The sequence below is a fragment of the Symphodus melops genome (assembly GCF_947650265.1).
Source record: "Symphodus melops genome assembly, chromosome: 4".
In the NCBI taxonomy this organism is placed as follows: Eukaryota; Metazoa; Chordata; class Actinopteri; order Labriformes; family Labridae; genus Symphodus; species Symphodus melops.
Genome location: NC_136694.1, coordinates 17,855,292 through 17,875,642, shown reverse-complemented (window position 1 = coordinate 17,875,642; position 20,351 = coordinate 17,855,292). Strand labels below are relative to the sequence as shown.

Here is a 20,351-nt window from a genome sequence, read left to right as displayed (position 1 = left end):
TCATACATATTATTTTAAACATCACATAAAACCGGTTTGTGTTTGTTTAACATGATGAACATTTGTGGTTATGTTGTCATTAAATAATTTCAAACATGAATCTATTGTATCATGTCTGTCATAGAAGAGAATACTGAGACTGTCTGTGTATCTGTCCAGCCAAAGATTGTAAAGCGATAAGGGAACGTAACAATGCGAGACAGTAGGTGACTCTGCTATTTCACTAACCACTTCACTTTGACCTGAAAAATCTATTATCACGCCCTGCACCCCTCACTGCACCTTCAGATGTACCAGAGGAAGTACAAACAGAAATAATCGTCACGTAAACAAACAGGAAGAGTCACTGAAACAAGTTTATTTTTTCAAACTGGAAACAAACATCATCCTTAAAAACGGTTCATTAGGTTTGAATAAAATCTAGAGTAAGAAAGATGCAAAAGCACATTAAATTCTTTAAAATCTGAATGACAACAGGGAACATTTGTATAGAACTACTCTATGTACACAGAGAAATCCTGACAGAAAACCTGAACCACTTATAAACATTTTAGTTTGCTTAACAAAGGTGCTGTTTTAAAATTACTTTGAGATCCTTTAGACCCTTAAAATGAATGGAACGGTTGGAAAATGGAACCTAAAAGAACACTATTCTATTCCTGTGTTCTTTAAGCACCAAGTGTTTGACATCAGATGGCGAAGGTTTGAAGAGACACCTTGTGGTGGTACAAGTCTCACAACCTTTATTTACAGCTGCTGCACTCTGTCTTAAAAGCATGACATTTCTTATTTGCACTATCCCACAAACATATTTAACTCTAACTACTCGACTATTTAAATGTGGACTATCCAAAGCCATCATACCCATTACGATTTGGAAATTGAATGGCATTGTAACTGAAAGTGTCTGTCTGACCTGCACTCAGTCAGGAGACAATACCAATTAAAAAAAATTATAATCACAGAAACAAAATTGCCGCAGCACATAAATATGCAAAATAATGACATTGAAATCACAGTTAACGTATTGAACTATGATAGCATCACAGCTGAGACATAAACAGCAGAACTCTCAGGACAGCCGTGGTCTAAAATGCTGGTTTTTAGGTTCAAACACACATCCATCACAGGATCCGACACGTCCTGTAGTGTCCAAATGTCCTGTCCATTTCAGCGTGAACTCAACGAGGAGGTCCTTATTGCGTTAACATTGAGAAATTAAAATGGCCTGATTTCTTACTTAGGCTCAGAGTCTCAGGTGAGGAACCGGCATGGTGACGTCTCGAAAGAATCGATGCACCAGGGCGTTTTTGGCAGATACCCTTTTGTTTGGATCATATTTCAGCATTTCCTGCAATTTCAAAAGGCAGAAATGGAGACATACAGTCAAACAACAAGTCTTCCACAGGTTATTGTCAGTTTTGATAAATCAGTTTGATTGTTTTTAGTAAATAAATCTATATATTGTCACAGACTACAGTGAAAACTGTTGGTTATTCAGGGTTATTGTTGAGCTTAAGACCAAAAGCCCAAACTTTTTTCCTGTTTTGGTTTCATGCTGGTGCTCAAGGGCGACATCTACTGGATCAAAAAGTCACATTCTTCAACCAAAACAAACTGCTGTTTGGTGACACCTCCACTATTCTGAAGCCTCCATTCTCCTCAAAGGACATCGACAACCCCCCTCCGCTCGCATTCTGTCAATTAGGACGCACCATCATTGAGCACCATTAAGGGCACGTGTTGGCCAAACTTGTCCTTTGCTTGAGTGGAGACGATTGTTTGTGGTCTGCATTGTTGTGTTAGCACATTTTGGTTAACTTGCGGTACATAGCTTCACACTGTACGTAAATTGACACAGAATGATCGTGATCTAAACACACTTAAGAGAACGTAACATCTGAATAATCAGGTTATGTTGTTGTTCTTTTCTCCAGTCCTCGACTAAAACAGCTTTATTTATCACGAGGCCGTCCTGTCCATGTAAACATGACGTAAACATGGCACCAACAACAATACAGCTGGCAGGACTCGAGCTTCTCACTGATTGTAGACAGTCATGACTCAGAGGATACACTTGATTTATGTGTAACATGTTGCTCATGATTCCTTTAAATAAGACAAATATAGATCTATTTACATTTTTTACATCAAGTACATTAAAAAAAACGAAACCCCTTTTTTTATCCACGAGGGTCAAAGTGTTAATGTGTTTTTACATCCTTTTTTGAGGACTTTGGTTTGAATATTTAAAAGATAAGTCTGTGAATACAAGACGTGTGTTCTCACTCCGAGCAGTTCTCTTCCATCCTCGTCGAGAAGAGGCACTACTTTCGATAGTTCCTGCAGAGCCCACTTTGGGAAAGACGGTTTGTAGTCTGGCATTGAAGTGACCCCTGGCCAGACCGTCTCATCGGGCGTGCCCAGGGTACGGAAGATTCGGAATAACTGATCGATCTCCGAATCGCCAGGAAATAAAGCCCGTCTGGTGATCTGTAAACAGTGGGCAGTTCGTCTGGTTAGACGTCTGCATTTGATCCAATGTGCATCATGAGCAAGCTTCATTTATCCACAGTGGAGATCATCATTGTGAAAGAAAATCACCATTTCAGCAAAGATGCACCCCAGGCTCCAGATGTCGACAGCTGTGGAGTAATATTTACAGCCAAGAAGGATTTCTGGTGCTCTGTACCAAAGTGTTACAACCTAGAAAATGTCACAGGAAACATTTTAACGATGAAGAACAAACAAAGAAATCCGATGCTTTTTTGAGTAGTAACGAATGAAGGAGCTGAACGCATTACCTCGTGTGTGTATGGGCGGACAGGCACCCCAAAGGCTCTTGCCAAACCAAAGTCAGCAAGCTTGATCTCACCCTGGGCGTTGATGAGGAGATTCTGGGGCTTCAGGTCTCGGTGAAGAACCCTGTGAGAGTGACAGAAGGCTAGGCCCTGCAGCAGCTGGAAAAGATAACTCTACACAAACAAACAAAAGAAAAACACTCAGTCAAGTCTACTCACACACTTGAATTTACTTTTGGTTTCTTGAAAGGATGAAGACAGATCTGTTTTATAAATCAAGCTGAGGTTTACCTTGACCAGTGGAAGAGGGATACCAGTAACCGTGGAAGAGTCCATGAACTTTTTCAGATCCTGATGAAGGAACTCAAAAACAAGGTACAGCTTGTTCTCAGTGTGGATGACATCTCGCAATCTGAAACAGACAACGTTGACTTGAAAACTAGCTAAAAAAAACCTATTACTAGAAATCAAGCAGTGTTTGGCTCAGGCATTAGTCACTTACTTGACAATGTTTGGGTGACTGAGTTCTTTGAGAAGTGAAATCTCTCTGATTGCGGTGCTCGGGACCCCCTCGGTTTCTCTGAAATGTATTGACAACTAAGTTTGTTATGTTGCTTAATCAATAGTTCCAGTTTGAAAAAAAAGTCCAATAAAACACCATTTTCACAAGAAAAAGATTAAAACATTAAAACCGATCTGTTACTCCTCGATATAATTAATTGGCTGCAAGTGCGAATAAAAAACGAATTTGGCCAATATATTATAATGTGCAGAGGATTATCTGAGAATTGTGGAAATGTCAGACTACAGCCAAATAGCTGATTGATTTATATAGTAATATCTGTTTTCTGCGTCTAAACCCTCAGAACTGATGGCAGTCAGACTTGAAGGTTGTTTCTATTTTTAAGTCAGTGTCACACCCTGATGGACCAATATATGTAATAAAACCGTTTTAAGCACACTGAAAGCAAAGTTAAAGCATTAATGAGCTCTAAATGTCAGCTCGACCTCTCTTCGTCCTCAGATGACAACAATACTCATATTTAACTTACGTGTCCAGACGGATCTTTTTGAGGGCCACAGTCTCTCCGGTCACTTTGTTCTTGGCTTTATAAACAACTCCGTACGTCCCCTCTCCTATCTTTTCCACCTTCTGAAACGTATCCATTTCAAACTTAAAGACACTTTAGTCTGTTGTATATTTAGTGAGAGAGTCTCTCTTTGTGTGAGAGCTGACGGGTGCTCGGTGGTCTCAGACCAACATGTAAGTCCCGGCTCCACGAGGCTCGTTTACAAAGCACAGCTTGGTCGCATCAAGTCCGAACCACACGGCTCATGAATGCGGGCTCTGCTCATTTACTTTGCAGGATAGAGAGTAAAAATGTGTTGATTAGCCTGGTTTGCTACGTCTTGCTACTTCTCCGTGGAAAACACATAACCAACAGAGCAGCGTTTCCCGCGTTACTCTAGGAGCGTCCCCTTTGTTTTTCGTGACAGCCCGACGGAGAGGTGCTCTGACCCCAACTACTGGAGCCTGGTGGTATTTTAGTGTCTTTCAAGTAGGCTCCTTAAAACTGATCTTCTTGAAAATGAATGTGTGCCAGAAAGGTAGAAACAGTAAAGTGAAAGTCCTTAAAATACATTTGAAATTATAGTTTAAAACGTCAGTGCTTGCAGGTGCACCTCGTGTTTTCGGGATGAGAAGGTAATACACAACAAACACATCCAATATGTCATTCGGTAAAATGACGTTGTACGTAATCAACGCCAAAGCCGGAAGTAAACGTACAAAAGAGCACTTTGTTTTTGGCGTAAAATAGTTTTTAAGTCTTTCAACGATGGCACATTCATACTCATACTATACTAACAAAACGTTCAGTAATTTAGGTAAAATGTGAGTTATTATACGTCTTTAAATCTATAGGTTGATGAACCAGATTTAGCAGATTTTCCCCAAAAAATTAAATAAAAATAAATTTCACCAATTTCTAAAAAACACGAAACTATTAAGTTATGTAAGGCGGGTGTCCAATGTGGCCTTTAGATTTCTTTTCATTATATAATCTTATTTAAAATTCGTGTGGTGTGGAAGGAGGGAGAAAACATAGCTATTAAACAGATGTTAGAAACACAGTTACGCCCTCTTGTGGTAAGAAGTAAAGTTGTGCCTTACTGGTTTTTAATCTCTTGCAATCATTTTGACCCTATAAAGAAGCTAAAATGAAAAAAACTATTGCAATAGCTTTTCTTAAAAGATATTAAACGCTTTGTAGCACAAACACGTTTAACAATTACATTTACAATGTCTCTTTTATCAATTAACTAAACCATCATAGTTTACAATTTAATTTCTAAAAAATAAATTTAACTTCATAATCTGTCGGGCAGTATAGATTGACGATTTATGGGAACCCCCCCCCCCCCCCCCCCCCCCAAAAAACAAACAAAAAAACAAACAAACAAACAAAACCCTGTGAAGTTGATTTAAATGGCTGGTTGTTTCGTGCATGTCAAGAACTGTTTATAATCTGTGGACATTTGAAATTAGGAATGGTTGCCTTTAGAGGATTTAAAAAAGTAAAAAATACAATTATTAAAGGCATAACAGTTGAAAAAATGTTCAGCTGCTTCTCCTTGGGTGGATGTTTTATTTTAGCAAATGTGTAGGCGAATGCTGTTTGCTGTTTCTTATCTCTTTCATTCCTTTTATACTGTCAGAATATTATCACAATATAGAATATTCAACAATGTTTGGAAAATGTTTTGGAGGACATACATTCAGTTAATTTTGGGAATTATTCTGTTATATTGGTAGTCAATAGAAAAAAACCACCCTATTCAACAGTTTTTCTTTTATTTGCATTCAAACTTTCAAATGATCAAGTCCATTTGAAATTTACATAATAATTCAAGTTTTCCAATTGTTTATAATTTTCGTGTAAGTTTCCCAGCCCTTTATATATTTTATTTACATCACAGCAGGCCCTAGAGGGTTCAGAGCTACAGTGTTGATGATCACTCCATGAAGAAGAGGTTTGAAATATTAAAATAAACAGCTCTAAAATTGGCAATGGAGTCCAAAATGTGCACTCCAACTAAATAATATAACCACCAAAATGTATTAACATTTAGAATCTGCCTTTACAGCAACCAATGGTAAATCCTAATTAAGACATTGCATTCTCAGAAGCTGTTTGAAGCCCAATCTGAAAAACATCCCTCTAAAATGATATTCAGTAAGTTCTTGATCTTCAGTAACATTATTATTAAGATACAACATTGTGGAGAAGACTAAAGAGAAAAGAAGCTAATGGTTGACTATTCGTGGTATGTTGGGTCAGGTGCTCTCTAGGAGGGATTTGTTTCCTCCTGAACTCTGCTGCAGCACGAGGGGTCACATGTAGCGCAGGCCAAACAGTCTCACAGCCATGAGACAACACTAGTTTAAAAAAAAAAAAAAAGAACAGCCAAACACACTTGTTACAGAACTCCTTATGACTCCGTTTTTTTACAGTGAACATCTTTTTTTGTACTCTTCTTTCTATTGTTCGCTTTATCTCAAGAAATCAACTTTACAACAAAAAACACGTTTATTTAATGAAGAAAGAAGGAAAACAATGTGACTGAGAAACAGTTATGAAACTCTTTATTTTAAATGTTTTCCATATTTTTTGTAACTTTACTCTAACAGTATTCATTTCATTATTTTCTATATCATGTACTGTACACCGAGCTGACATTCAATACTTATTTTTTTCCTTTCTTCATCTCTTCAAGTAACTAATCTATTTAAATTACATTTTCTCATCGAGCACTTTGTGTTTCCATCAATTATTTCTATCTTAAGGATAAGGATAAACTTTATTGATTCCTCCAATGGAGGACATGTGGTTATTCCAGCCGCTACTAAACTTTGCATTAACTTGTGGATTAGAATGAGACATTTCTAGACCATTAATACTCTGTCCTCTGTGTAGCTGAAGAATTCACATACTTCAGGACTACAGAGAAATGGAGGGATGTAACACTTCTTTTGTATTTATACAACTAACATCACATAGAAAAACCAAGGGAGTCAGGACAAAATAAATAATTCAGTGGGATGTCGATGATATCTTGTTACAGGATTTATTGACGACTTTTATCTTTCATGCGGCTATTAAACATGAGATGCTTCGTTAGACAAGATGTGACTCTTTTTTGCAAAGAACAAAAAAGAGAAGAAAGAAAAGTCAGTTTTGTGGATTGTTTAAAATTATTTCTACTCAACAGCTTCTGTGACTTTGAGGAAGTACATGTTTTTTTTGTATTACGAATTCCAAATTCGATCAGCTCTTTCCTGTAAATGCATTCCTCTTTGTGATCATAAAGGAGGCTATACTGTATGTCTCCTAAATGGAGCACGGGTGTGTCTGCAGATTGTATGCGCTGCTGCAGCCTGAGGTGGACAGCAGGAAGCTGAGGAACAGGCTGTGGAAATAAAGGGATGCTATTGATCTGCTTGCCACACACTCATCTTGTGACGCCCATGTACTCATAGCTCTAAGGTCATACGTCAAAGGCAGGCATGACTCGAGCATTGCTCACAGTTCTCACCGTTCTCTCTGTCCTTGAGCGGACTTAAAGTACAACATTTTCATTTACACCATTCAAGCAGCCATTGATTTTCCAGCAATGCACTTAGAAATTATTGTCCCGCTTGAGGGATATCTGGTCCCTCAAGTGTATTCATTTTAATTATTAAAAAGTTCTTTACTACTGCATCTTCAGCGTCTTTAAAGTTGTGCACAACATTCTGAGTACTTTTTATGACGTTTTTTATTTCAAACATGTAGAAAAAGAATGAAAACTGCTTAAATGTTATTCACAGTAAAATAAAAAAGTACAATTAGAAACACATTAGCTAAGGTATGGAAATAAAATAAAATAATATAATATAATAAATATGGTATGTAAAGGATCAAGCTGCAAACAAACACAACAGTTTGTTCAAAAGTTTAACAAACCATCACTTAACAAACCTGTTCGTGCTTAAGTTTATATGAAGGGGTGGTGCCAGTTTGTAGAGTCCCAGTGATGTCAGAGGCCAGAGAGAAACTTTATGGTAATTCATGTTTGAGCCTCTCTTATAGTGAGTGAGAAGACTTAAGTTAATTCTCTGGGGGAGTTGTGTTTGGGTTCAGGACAGCAGGGTGAGGATCGGGGCTCAGAAAGAGGACACACACACACCTACAGGATGAGGATGCTGGCACTGGCGCTGTTGGTTTTGGCTTTTGCATCTGTCTCTGCATCTGGTTCAAGTAAGTGATTTTTTTAAATCTGCAAGCTCTGTGCGCAATAAGTGTACAAAAATGTGTAAAAAAAATTATAACTTATGGTCTTTTTTGTTTAAGAAGGGTTACAACCTCAGGAAATTACATGTCTCACTGAAACTACAATAACCTGTGTTTTCTCTAATTTTCACTCTTACAAAAAATCCCAAACAAGAAAAAATGGAGAGAAATAAATGGGAATTACCCTAAACCAGTTGCCAAATGTTTTCATTAAGCTGGGCAACACAAAGATTAGAAGCTGAAAAATGAGTCTAAATCACTTGTTATGGTGGATGTAAGTGGTGTAACCACCTTTATAACACAGTTCAGATAACAGGCAACTGTATGATTTTAATGTCTGTGCCTAATTTATATCAACATATTTCTGCTTTCCCTCCAATTACACACTAATTACTTTAACTGGCGTATCCAATTGAAATTTCAATGTAATGATCTGTGGAGAAAGCAAATTTCATGCCAGCCAGTTTGCCTTCTGTTCAAACAACAAGCTATATAATAATTTACAAAGCAGATCTTGATGCAGTGAATTAGTCTTACAACTATTACTGACACTCACACTCTCTGACACTGTTATGTGAGGGCGATCATCTAGAAGGCTGTAAATTTAATCCATTAGCATTTATTTCCATACATGGATATTTGAAAATCATTGTATATGTTTTTGTGTGGTGATTAAGTTTTATTATACACACAACAGACAGACAGACACACACGCACACACACACACACACACACACACACACACACACACACACACGAGCATCACTAGCTGAGAAAGAAAAACCTGGGAGTCAGTGCCTGGGATCCTACATTCCTCTCACTGGGATTACTGATGCTTCAGCTCAGCTGATAGTCACATGAAAGGGATTGGGGGGGGTGCAGACCGTGTGACTCCCACTGTTAAGAACCCATGACGCGCCTTACCCCTCATCGACACCAAGAACACTGATCTGGCCTCATTTACATAAGCATCACTAGTATTACTGTCAAATCCTGCCATGGTTTTGTGTAACGTCTGTAAGTCTACATAACTTGAATTCCGTATACTCTTTACTCAATATAAAGTGAGGGATACACCAACACAATTTGGCGGGAGAAAAATGATAAATGATAAATTCAAGATGAATACAATGAATAAAGCAATGAAGGGAAATGTTTTTCAGTTAAAAGGCTTTGTGTTTGTTATTTGTCATGTTTTGCCAAATTTGCTACAATAAAACATTTGATTGATTTTGTTGTTTTCCACAACACACATTACTTTCAATTCCTAATAGTTTACTAATTTCTTCTAGAGCCTAATTATCAGTTCACACGTTACCGCCCATGGAACACACGGATGTATCCAATGTGGAAAGATGGAGACCAGAGGTTTAGGAACTCCTGGATTGGTGAGGCTCATTCGTCTGTTAATAAAAACAGAAATGATGAAAAAATCAATCTGCAACTCAAACTGAAAAAGTTTCATTTTCTTCGTCTTCCTTCCAGGTGGTGAAATAACTTTTGATGTGACAAATGATTCACCTACCCTCACTGGAGCCAGGGCCAACTTTACTATTAACCTAAACTTCCCAAAGAACCAGACCATGCTGCCTAATGGTCAGGTGGTCTGGGCACGCAACTGCACCGTCGATGGTGAGATAACATCTCATTGTAATAGATGAAACATTGCAGGGGGAGGCACTACAGTTTGATATGCAATCTGTTGCAATGGGGTTTTTTTGTTGTTTTTGTTGTTTTTATAAATGCCTTTTTTAACAAAATTTATCAGTGAGCATATGAATAGTGAAATGAATTTGTAATCTAAAGATGATAATTAAAATTCTTTTGTTATTAACAACATATTTTGTTATTATATTTATATATTTTAATACATTTAAATTTTTTGTTATTGCTTCTGATTTGGCTTTTGTGTTACTCAGGGCACCAATATCACAAAGGTCAGCTTGTGTATCCCGAACATGACAATGACTGGACTGGAGTTTTCCCAAATGGTGCATCTTTCAAGAAGGGCAAAGACAAGAAGAACCGATATGTTTATGTGTGGAAAGCATGGGGTAAATATGCTTGGTTCAATAATAATCAGTCTGTTTCAGAACTAAGCTGCTCCTCTGCTGTAAAGTATGCTGCAGCAGTAACAATGTGCTTTAGCTATACAGTATCTCCTTGTGACTGAAAACAAGTATCCTTAAAAGTCAGTGATGACTTTCCTAAGGTCTTTATACTGTTAACAGCTCACTGTGATGGAGACACCCTTTATGTCTGACAAAAGAAGCAATCATCCTCTTCCTCATCTGAAGACACAATGTAACAGAATAAGATTGAATGATATTTTGTCATGTTTTTTTGTTGTTTGTTGTGTATTTATTTATTTTTTTTTTGGGGGGGGGGGTAACCAATCTGCTCAGTGAAGTCTCAACCTGAACTCTGAGCGAGCAGTTTCCAGAGAAAATCATGTTAGCCAACTTTTAGCTTTTAACGTCTCTGCTAAATGGATGTGAAGCTGGGAAAGTATTAATTTACTCCGACCAACAACACAAATGATAAGTTATTTATTTATTTAAAAAATATATATGTATATTGATAGAAAAGGATGGCACATTGTTTCTTTAATACTAATTCTTAAAAACCTTATTCTGGGTAGAGGTTAATTGTAATCATCTAGTAAGCCTATATCCTGTGTGGCCCATAAGTCCCAAGTCCTTTTTTGTTTGGTCCCTTTTATATTGAAGGTTAAAAGAACTCCTATCCTATACAACTCATTTACAAAAGTAAAGCTCCCCAATAGATAGGCTGAATAAGTAAATTCATACCAGATTTCACCAAAACGTAGAGTGAATTCTTGCTGGTCTTCTATTTCCTATAATGTGCTATGCAGCATAATTGATAAATTACAAAGTATACTGTATAATGCTACTTTCTTCCACAGCAAATCAAGCAGAATCTTTTGTATATCGAGTGTGATGAACAAGGATGACCACTATTAATATCTAAAATGTTGCTCTATTACAGGGCGTTACTGGCAGGTTGCAGATGGACCATCATCCTCCCTCAGTCTCAACACACGTGATACTCCCCTGGGCTCCTACAACATGGAGGTTGTCATCTATCACTGCCGCAACAAAGACAAGTTCATCCCTCTCGGCTATGCCTCCACTGTTTTCACAATCACAGGTGACCTATTGTACCTACTTGAGGAATACTCTTAAATATTATTTGTATCTTAATCTGATCTCTATCATAACATCTAAGTGTTTCTCTCCCAAATCAGATCAGGTTCCCTTCACCATGTCCCTCTCCCAAGTCAATGATGTTAACCAGGCAGACCAGAGTTTCATCCAGAAGCGAGCCATTGCCTTCGGGGTCAAGATCCACGATCCCAGCCTATATCTTGACAATGCCGACATCAGCTTCAGCTGGGACTTCGGTGACAGCAGCGGCACTCTGATCTCCAGAGAGCTATCAGTCACACACACGTATCTTGATGTTGGAACCTTTAGACCCCAGGTTGTCTTAATGGCAACCATCCCACAGACATGTGGAAGTCCCACTGTTGGTGAGATATAAAATGTCATTTAAGTTTTGGGGAATTTGCACAAATATAATTAACAGTTTTTTTCACCACAGTTTGCTCTGTTTGAAATTGTCTTTCAGTCGCTCCCATTGATGCATCTGCTGCTTCAGCAGAGGTTGTGGTAACTCCCACTGCTACAGTTATCCAAACTGCACCGGCTGAAGAAGGAGACACAATAGCCCAAGATATCCCTGCATCTGATTTCCCTGCACTTGCTGCCTCCTTGCAGCCTCCTGCAGCAGACGAAAACACAGAAGATGCAGGAGCGACAGAAGTCGTTGTTGCTTCAGTAGCTCCTGAGGTCAATGCAGCTGTTGTCCCAGATCCTGCCAACACTGTTGTCCCTGCTACAGGAGAAGATATTGCAGCCGCGGTCACAGTTGCAACAGCAGCTGGTGAGGTGGCTGATGCTGCTGCTGAAACTGTAGAGCTGACAGATGCTGCTGCTGAAACTGTAGAGCTGACAGACGCTGCAACAGCTGCTCCAGTTGAAACTGTTGTGGTTCCAGATGCAGTTGAAGAAATTGTTCCTGTTATTGCAGATACTGTGACTGTTGCCCCTGTTGCAGAGGGAGAGGAAGTTGCAGTTGAGATTGCTGCAGTTGTAACAGTTGCACCCATTGCAGCAGTAGTAACAGATGTTGCTGCTTCTCCTGCTGCTCCTGAGGCAGAGGTTGAGGTCACTAATGCTGCTGATGATGTTGCTGCAGAGGTTGTCCAGGATGAAACAGAAGCCCCTGTTGATGACATTGTAGTTACTGTTGCCACTGAGGATACGGCTGTTGAGGACCCAGCACCAACTGATGCCGAGGCTGCAGTACCAGCCACAGAGAGTGCAGTTGCAGCTACTGCAGCTCCCACAGGTGAATAGTTCCTCTAATTAAGTATTCTTGAAAAAAAAAAAAAAATTGTAACATAGGTGTAATGAAATATGTCTTTTGTTTTTCCACTAACAGCCGCTGAAGTAGATCCATCACAGGCTGCTCTGGTTGTGGCTAAGAGAGACGTATCAGAGCTGACAACTGACTGTAATATCTACCGTTATGGCTCCATTGCCACCTCTGTAGATGTTATCCGTAAGTCACTAAAGTTTTTAGAAAATTGGCATTTAAAAGCATCATTGTATAATAAACATCTTGAATCAAATTGGTGAAATTATTTACATGTCTCTTTCCACCTCTTTTCACCTTTAAGAGGCTATTGAAAGTGTAGAGATTGTACAGATGTCTGGTGTTTTGTCACTGGCGACTGAGTTGGATCAGAATGCTGTGGACGTCACTGTTATCTGTCAGGGAAGGTGAGTAATGAGTCTGACATTTATCAATCACACAAGGCACTCAGGTTGTCATGTCTTTGAAGTTTCTTGTATAAAAATCCACTTTGTTCCTCTTTACAATGACTATAAATCCCTCTATTTAAGCTCGGCTGTTTCTGTCTCAGCATTTGCTTTTATTGATTCTGAGCTGTTGATATCATTTAAAACTAACAGAACAACTGTTCTCTGCATCTTTATCATCTTTCCTTTAGCCTGCCAAGAGAGGTCTGCACAGTCATTTCAGATGCTGACTGTGTGACGCCATTGGAAACTGTTTGTACTGAAGCCAGACCTTCTCCAGACTGTCAAATGATTCTTCGTTCTTTCTTCAATGACACCGGAGTGTTTTGTATCAACGTTTCTTTGACTAATGATGTCAGTTTTGCTGAAGCAAGCGCCAGAGTCAGCGTGTCACTAGGTGGGTGGAAGACAAGAAAAATTCTGGTTGGCACTGAAGTTCTTTGCGTATTGTTTGCGTATCATTTACAATGTGCATCTATTTCAGCCTCCACGGGTACCCCAGCTGGAACTGCCGTCACAGTCCTTGGTGTGATGGTTCTAGCTTGTGTGGTCTGTTGTTTAGGTTTGATGTACAGGTGAGTTTTACATTAATTACTATGTTAATTTTTGAGATAAAAATAACAAAAGAAACAAATCTTTTATTTGAAGAGACAACTTTTTTTTTTAAAGAAAAAAACTAAACATATTCAATTGCCTTTCTCAGTTTAATTTAAATGTGTCAGTAAAATTGTATCTCAATAAAAACAAATCAACACAAGTGTATAAATTAAGCATATAGTATTAGAAAGTGTAAGGGTTCTGGGGTTTGATCTCTGTTGGATACCAAAGTAGACCACTTATTAAGTCTATACAATAATGCTTTGACCTAGTCTCACCATGCTAACATGCTCACTATTAAACTGAACATGCTGCTGTTCAGCAGGCAAGATTGATCATGTTAACATTCTAAGTACAGCGGTAAACATGTTAGCAATTATTTATAATCACTGAACAAAAAGTACAACCGATGACTTGTTTGTAGGGTCACATTTTGAATAAATAGGCCATATAGTTTCACTTGAAACATTCTTAGTTTTTATACATCCCAATGTCAGGCCAGTATTACTTTACTTTAATGTCAGCCTGCAAATAGGTCAACCACTGAAAGGCAACAATAATTCGACCTGACTTGCTGAAAGGCATTCACGGCAACATTTAGTCAAGTAATATAACGCTACATCACTTAAAGTAGCTTGTAGAACATAATGAAATATAACAGAAAATACAGCTATCTGCTTATTCAAACTAAAACCAGGCATTTCTAAACATATCCAAGTAGAACATCTACTCAAGTAATTGAGCCACCTCTTTTCCTTGTTAACAGTTTGTAAAATGATTATTGCAGCTTAAGCATGTTTGACTTGGGTTAACCAAATATTTGGTTTAACTCAATGATTACTGAATTTTCCTAACCTTAATCACATGTCCCATGTTTCGTCCTAGGCGGTTCAAGCAGTACCAGCCACTCAGAGAAGACAATGATGGAGGCAGCCCAGGGGTGACATCGGTGCCTATGTTGTTGTGGAACTTGCTGAGCAGACAGTCAGTGGGAGAGAGCCGTCCACTGCTTCATGGGAGGGTTGTTTAAACATCATTTTCGACTTGTGCATTCAGCATTCACAACATCTGCTTAAATAACTCAGTTTACACTTCATATTCTCACTGTAATATTATTTTTACTCTCAGTTTATGTTTATCCCAGAACCATTTAAATGAACCGAGCTACATTCACCAGCTCCTTAAACAACAAAATACTCTATGTTGTTCAATAAAAGAGCCAGGTATGATACAAATGTTGAAATGTTTGAAGAGGAACACAATATTTATTTTGACCAACAGTATTTTTTATTAATTGGCACTGATAGATTATAGTAGCCAAAAGTTATTCTCTTACTTGTGGCTTACTTATATTAACCCTATGGAAAATGAATGATGACACATTTACTTTTACAGTGTATTGTAATCACTTACATCACAGAGCGTTATGTTTGCTACTCTGAAATTAATAAAAACAAACTCTATAGAAAACATGTTATTTTTCTACTTTTTTCCCCTTCCATTTACTAACAGTATGCCATAGATGGAAAAAAAAAGCAAATAAAAGTGGGAACAATTTTCAAACTTATCATCAACAGCATCCTTTGGTAAGTTTTTAAATTATGAAGGCTAAAGAAAAACTTCAGTAGACACAATACTTAATATATTTATCCATTCTGGAATGCAACATTTTTGATTTGAACATAATCTACTGAGTCTTTATAAAACACTAATTAGTTTGAAATAAAATAATTGATCAAATAACTGTGTAACAACAAAGGGTCTCTCACTTGGAGAGGAATTGTCAACATGTTTATGATTCCCCTCAGCTCTACAGAGGGTTTTGGTGTTTTGCTGGACATATTTTTTTTTTCACTCTCATTAAACTCATAAGCTTTTTCAGATGACAGGCAGCTGTTTCTATACAAAACAAAGGGCTGTGATAAACCAACTGTGGGATACCTGTTTAAGAATTAGACATTTCCAACTTACAGTTTTACATCATGCAGTAAATTACGTCATATTTCACTCATTCTTGAAAACTGGGACAAAACATGTCCTACCAAAAAAAGTCAGATTTATGTTAAAAATCAATACATTCATCATGATTCCCATGCTTAAAAAGTTCAATCTGAAGGAATTGAGTATACCTATGTAATTTTTATCATCCATTTTTTTATTATTTTGTGTGAATTTCTTTGATTGTCTGGTCTGTCGTTGGGGGTCCATGTTATTCAACCTGTCCTCAGTAAGAGGACAAAATATTCACATGCCCAAAAAAACTTTAAAAAACTGTACAAGTTCAGAAACATATATTTTCAATAAAAAGAATGGTCATGAATTTATAAAAAAATATATACAGTGAAGTTTAAATAATATTTTCCCCATAAATCTGCCTATCAAAGTTATGTCCTCAGTTTCTGTCAACTCCGTCAGATTTTTCAGCAATCCCCACTAAATTAGACAATAGTGTGGTAAGCTATATCCCTGAAGACTCCCTTTCCTCTTCCTGACTGTGCTGAGTGCAGCACTAGCACTGATGCTCTGGTAAGTTTGACATTTTTTAATATTTTAGATAAACAAAGTTGATATTACAAAGGTCACAGCTAGAATATGTCAACACCGTCTCCCCTTTAACATGATTTTTTTAAAACAGTAGTGAATAGAATTTAGGCTTTTTAGTAAGGTTGTTTGGGCATCTAGCAACTGAGAACAATCCAGCTAGCTGCAGAGAACAATACAAGTTTTGGAGGGAAAAAAATTCCCTTTTGTCAACTCCGTCAGACGTCAACTCCGTCAGTTTTTATAACTGACGGAGTTGACATGAAAGCTGACGGAGTTGAAAAATCCACCAAGAACCTCTAAATGTGCAAATATAATATTATCTGTAAACAAAGTAAAAGATTGAAATGTTATTTCAGTGGTATATTAACACAAATGTACATATATAACATGAATTGTGTTATTAACCTTTGTGATGCATCCCCTACACTTCTGACTTGTAGAGTATGGACAGAATGTGGTCTACTTATTACTGTGTAACATTCCCAGAATTTATATATTATAATTCTATATTAAATAAAAGTTGCTGATTTTAGCAGTTTGTTCTAATATGATTGGATTTTTTTTAATTATTTCTCACTATATTGTAGGAAAACATGGCTAGACAGAAATTGTCTGTTGAGGAGCAAAGGAGAAGAAATAGAGATTACCAAAAAAAGAGAAGAGAGAAATTGAACAGTGACCCCCAGATAAAAAATGAGATGCAAGAGAAGGAAAGACAAAGGTGGAAGAAAAGAGTTCAAGACAAAAAAGTAATGCAAATAGGCAACATAGGAGACAGGGCAAAAAGGCAAAAGAGAAAGTATTGGAGAGATGCAAAGAAAAGGTCCAGACAGCGAATGTCCAGTGAAGGTGCACTGCTGCAAGGAGACACACCCCCAGACAGTCCACTAGATCAGAGTATTGATGAATGCAATACCAGACAGTCTCGCAGAAGTGAAAGGGAGAGAAGAAAAAGTAGGAAAAGGCATTCAAGAGAAATACAAGCTTTGAAAGAGAAGCTTAAGAAAGTAGCAAAAGAGCGAAACAAATTGAGAAAGCAAAAATGGCGAGGAAAAAAGGCTACAATTAAAACAATACTGGACTCCCCAGGGACAGAAACTAAGAAAATGCTGTCAGGAAGCAAACTTGTAAATCCAGAAATCAAGAAAGCCCTTCTTTTCCACAACATTCTCAGAAGAGAGCTTCAGGAAAACAAACAAACTCCTGTGTTACGGCGTCCTTCACCATTGCTAAGTTTGTCAGGCAGGATTTTGAAGAAGTATCGCCTCCTTAACAAAATCCAAGAGTTTGGATTAACTTACAAATTAATAAGAGGAAAGAAACAGACAGCACAGAAAAAGAAAACATTCCTCCAAGGTATCACACAGACTGTTCAAGATTTCCTCATCAACTCTGCACATGTAACAACTGATAAAATGGACACCATCACAAGGAAAAAGATGAAGCACCAGAGAATGATCCTTACAGACTCCATGATCAACCTCCACACTGATTTCCTCATTAGAAACCCAACTTTGAAGCTAAGCTATTCTGCATTCTGTACTCTGAGGCCATTCTATGTTACAGCCCCAAAAGCTTCTGATCGGAAGACATGTCTGTGCCAAATGCATGAAAATGCATGCTTAATGCTTGAGGTCCTGAGATCGACTGGTATTGTGAAGTCGAACAAACTGGATGAAAGTTTTCGATTAGTGTGTTGCTGTCCAGTAAGTGAGGCCTGTCTTCTTCGCACCTGCTCACGATGTCTAAGCAAATGCACAGTTCCAACCCATGAGCAAGACAACATTCATGTGCAGTGGAAGCAGTGGGAGAGAGTAAAAGAGGACACAGCCAATGGAATCCATGTGAACACTAAGCTTGTCCAACACAGTGGCAGTCTTTCAGAGCTCATCAAACTCTATGAGCAAAAACTCAGAAATGAAACTACAACACATGTGTGTCAAATGCGAAACCAGTCAAAAGAATACAGAAACCTAATTGAGAACTGTGATGAAAGTACAGCAATTGTCCATGTTGACTTTGCTGAATCATGGAGATGCCGGTATCAATCAGAAGTTCAGGCCTGCCATTTTGGACAAAATTTGCCACAGATAACACTGCATACTGGGATGTATTACACTAAGGGTGGAAAGGCAGGGTTTTGCACAGTTTCAGAGTCGAAGAGACAGGATGCTGCAGCAATCTGGACACACATGGATCCTGTCCTAAAAGAAATCAAGATGAAATATCCACAGATTATCACTGTGCACTTTTGGTCTGATGGTCCAAGCAAACAGTATAAGAACAAGAAGAATTTTTTTCTTGTCTCTGCTGTCCCACCTACACTGGGTTTTGAAAGAGCAACATGGAACTTCTTCCCCACTTCCCATGGTAAGGGCGCCCCTGACGGCATTGGAGGAACAGTGAAAAGAACAGCTGACAACTTGGTCCTAAGAAGAAATGACATGGCAGATGGAAATACATTCTTTGAAAAGGTCTCAAACAGTCTGAAGGGTGTTGAGCTGTACTATATTGCAGAAGAAGACATGCAAACATATGACACACTTCTAATGCAACCTCTCAAACAGATTCCCTCAACAAGACAAATACATCAGGTCATAACATATGAGAACAGAATCTACCACAGACAACTATCCTGCTTTTGCAGTGAGATGTTGGTTTGCCAGTGCTTCTGCCCAGCTTCTGTCTATTTCCCTGTCTACACAGAGGAACAGCAGTGTGATGCAAGGACTGCAAGGAAGAAAGGACCTTTGGCTGTGTTGATGGAGGAGATGGAAGGGGAGATGGAAGGAGAGATGGAGGAGGAGAGGGAAGATGTGATGGAGGGGGAGTTGGATGAGGAGCCTTTAAAACATCCTGATAGTGCTTTGTTAGCACCTACTGTTGGCAGCCTTAATAATGGAGACTGGCTTGCAGTAGTGTATGATGACCACTGGTGGCTAGCCAGGACCATTGCTGTGGATACTGAGCACCAAGATGTGAAAGTCGAGTTTCTACATCCCCATGGTCCAACAACAAAGTTCAAACCAAAGTCTGGCAGGAGGGATGTCTGTTTCTGCCCAGTTGAAGACATCATTGTAAAACTAATGGGAAATGCAACACCACTCAAGTCAAGCCCAACGAGAGAGATGTATACCATAGCCACTGATATGATGGACTTCATAGAGCGTGAGCACATCCGACGCAGATTGAGGAGAAAAGAAGAGCATTAATAGAGCAAAATGAAGGGGAGAGGAACACAGGAGGAGAGGAAGGGAAGTACAGGGAGATGATGTGGAGGAGAGGAACAAGTGGAGAAGAAGACATGGATGGGGATGGGGAGAGCAAGAAGAGGAGGAGAATGGCGCTTATTGTTCTGTTCTACAATGTTTTGTAATAGACGTCAACACCGTCAGTTCAATGTCAACACCGTCAGTTCAATGTCAACACCGTCAGTTCAATGTCAACACCGTCAGTTCAATGTCAACACCGTCAGATACATGTTTTTGTTGATTTTTGATAAATACAGTTTGTTTTTTATTCAGTTTGTGTTTTCAATGTTATTAAAGACTGTCTTATCTACATGTCTTATGTCTTATTTATTTAAGAAAATTGTTTTTATAATACTAAAATTAAAAACAAATATTGAAAATGCAGATATTTAGAAATTGGGGTTTTCAAAATAGTGTGACATCACAATAGAAGTTTATATATTATATTTTATGGCATATCAGAGTAACTAAACACTACAGCAATCTATTTCAGGACTTTGGATTTTTCTTGGACTGGAGGAGTTAAAATTCTATACTTTTTAGTGTGTCTGACGGAGTTGACACAAATCAAGTTCCAAAATGCAACATGATAATTTTCATTAAAAAATATTTCATTTAGGACCTGTTCCTTTACATGGTTAAATTGTTGAGACATTTCTCTACAAACATATGCACATACAAAGAATGCTGTGTGCATTTAAAAAAAACATTTTTAAAACCTGTTTTGTCCCTTATCTCAAGAATGAGTGATTTAATATTGGACTTAATGGAAATATGAATCTGGTCATCAGACATACATATACAAAATAGTGTCTGTGTCTTAATGTTCCTTTCAATCTGCTGTATCTGTAACTAAAAGCAGTTTGTGCTACATCTCATTCACTTTATCAGTTTCATGACCTGGTTGTTGGCTTGGTG

The 20,351-nt window shown here is 38.1% G+C and overlaps 3 protein-coding genes across 3 annotated transcripts; 2 read left to right on the top strand and 1 right to left on the bottom strand.

The window, feature by feature from the left end:
• Positions 1-338: 338 nt before the first annotated feature.
• cdk2 (cyclin dependent kinase 2) lies at positions 339-4,280 on the bottom strand. The gene is made up of 7 exons (XM_079342684.1): positions 3,854-4,280; positions 3,304-3,381; positions 3,093-3,213; positions 2,805-2,975; positions 2,605-2,706; positions 2,290-2,493; positions 339-1,351 (listed from the first exon to the last, which is right to left on the bottom strand). Exons 1-7 carry the CDS (start codon positions 3,967-3,969, stop codon positions 1,247-1,249), a joined length of 897 nt encoding a protein of 298 aa, XP_079198810.1. The 5' UTR covers positions 3,970-4,280; the 3' UTR covers positions 339-1,246.
• A 213-nt stretch (positions 4,281-4,493) lies between these two features.
• pmela (premelanosome protein a) lies at positions 4,494-15,102 on the top strand. The gene is made up of 13 exons (XM_079342683.1): positions 4,494-4,506; positions 7,985-8,101; positions 9,427-9,522; positions 9,620-9,766; positions 10,054-10,188; positions 11,144-11,305; positions 11,403-11,687; positions 11,786-12,568; positions 12,662-12,781; positions 12,900-13,002; positions 13,233-13,438; positions 13,526-13,616; positions 14,524-15,102. The coding sequence occupies exons 2-13, from the start codon at positions 8,038-8,040 to the stop codon at positions 14,666-14,668; spliced, it is 2,337 nt and encodes a 778-aa protein (XP_079198809.1). The 5' UTR covers positions 4,494-4,506; positions 7,985-8,037; the 3' UTR covers positions 14,669-15,102.
• A 617-nt stretch (positions 15,103-15,719) lies between these two features.
• Positions 15,720-19,394, top strand: LOC306823086 (uncharacterized protein; the record flags this gene model as incomplete). The annotated part of the gene is made up of 2 exons (XM_079342451.1): positions 15,720-16,164; positions 16,770-19,394. The coding sequence occupies exon 2, from the start codon at positions 16,776-16,778 to the stop codon at positions 19,392-19,394; it is 2,619 nt and encodes an 872-aa protein (XP_079198577.1). The 5' UTR covers positions 15,720-16,164; positions 16,770-16,775.
• Between the last annotated feature and the right edge of the window lie 957 nt (positions 19,395-20,351).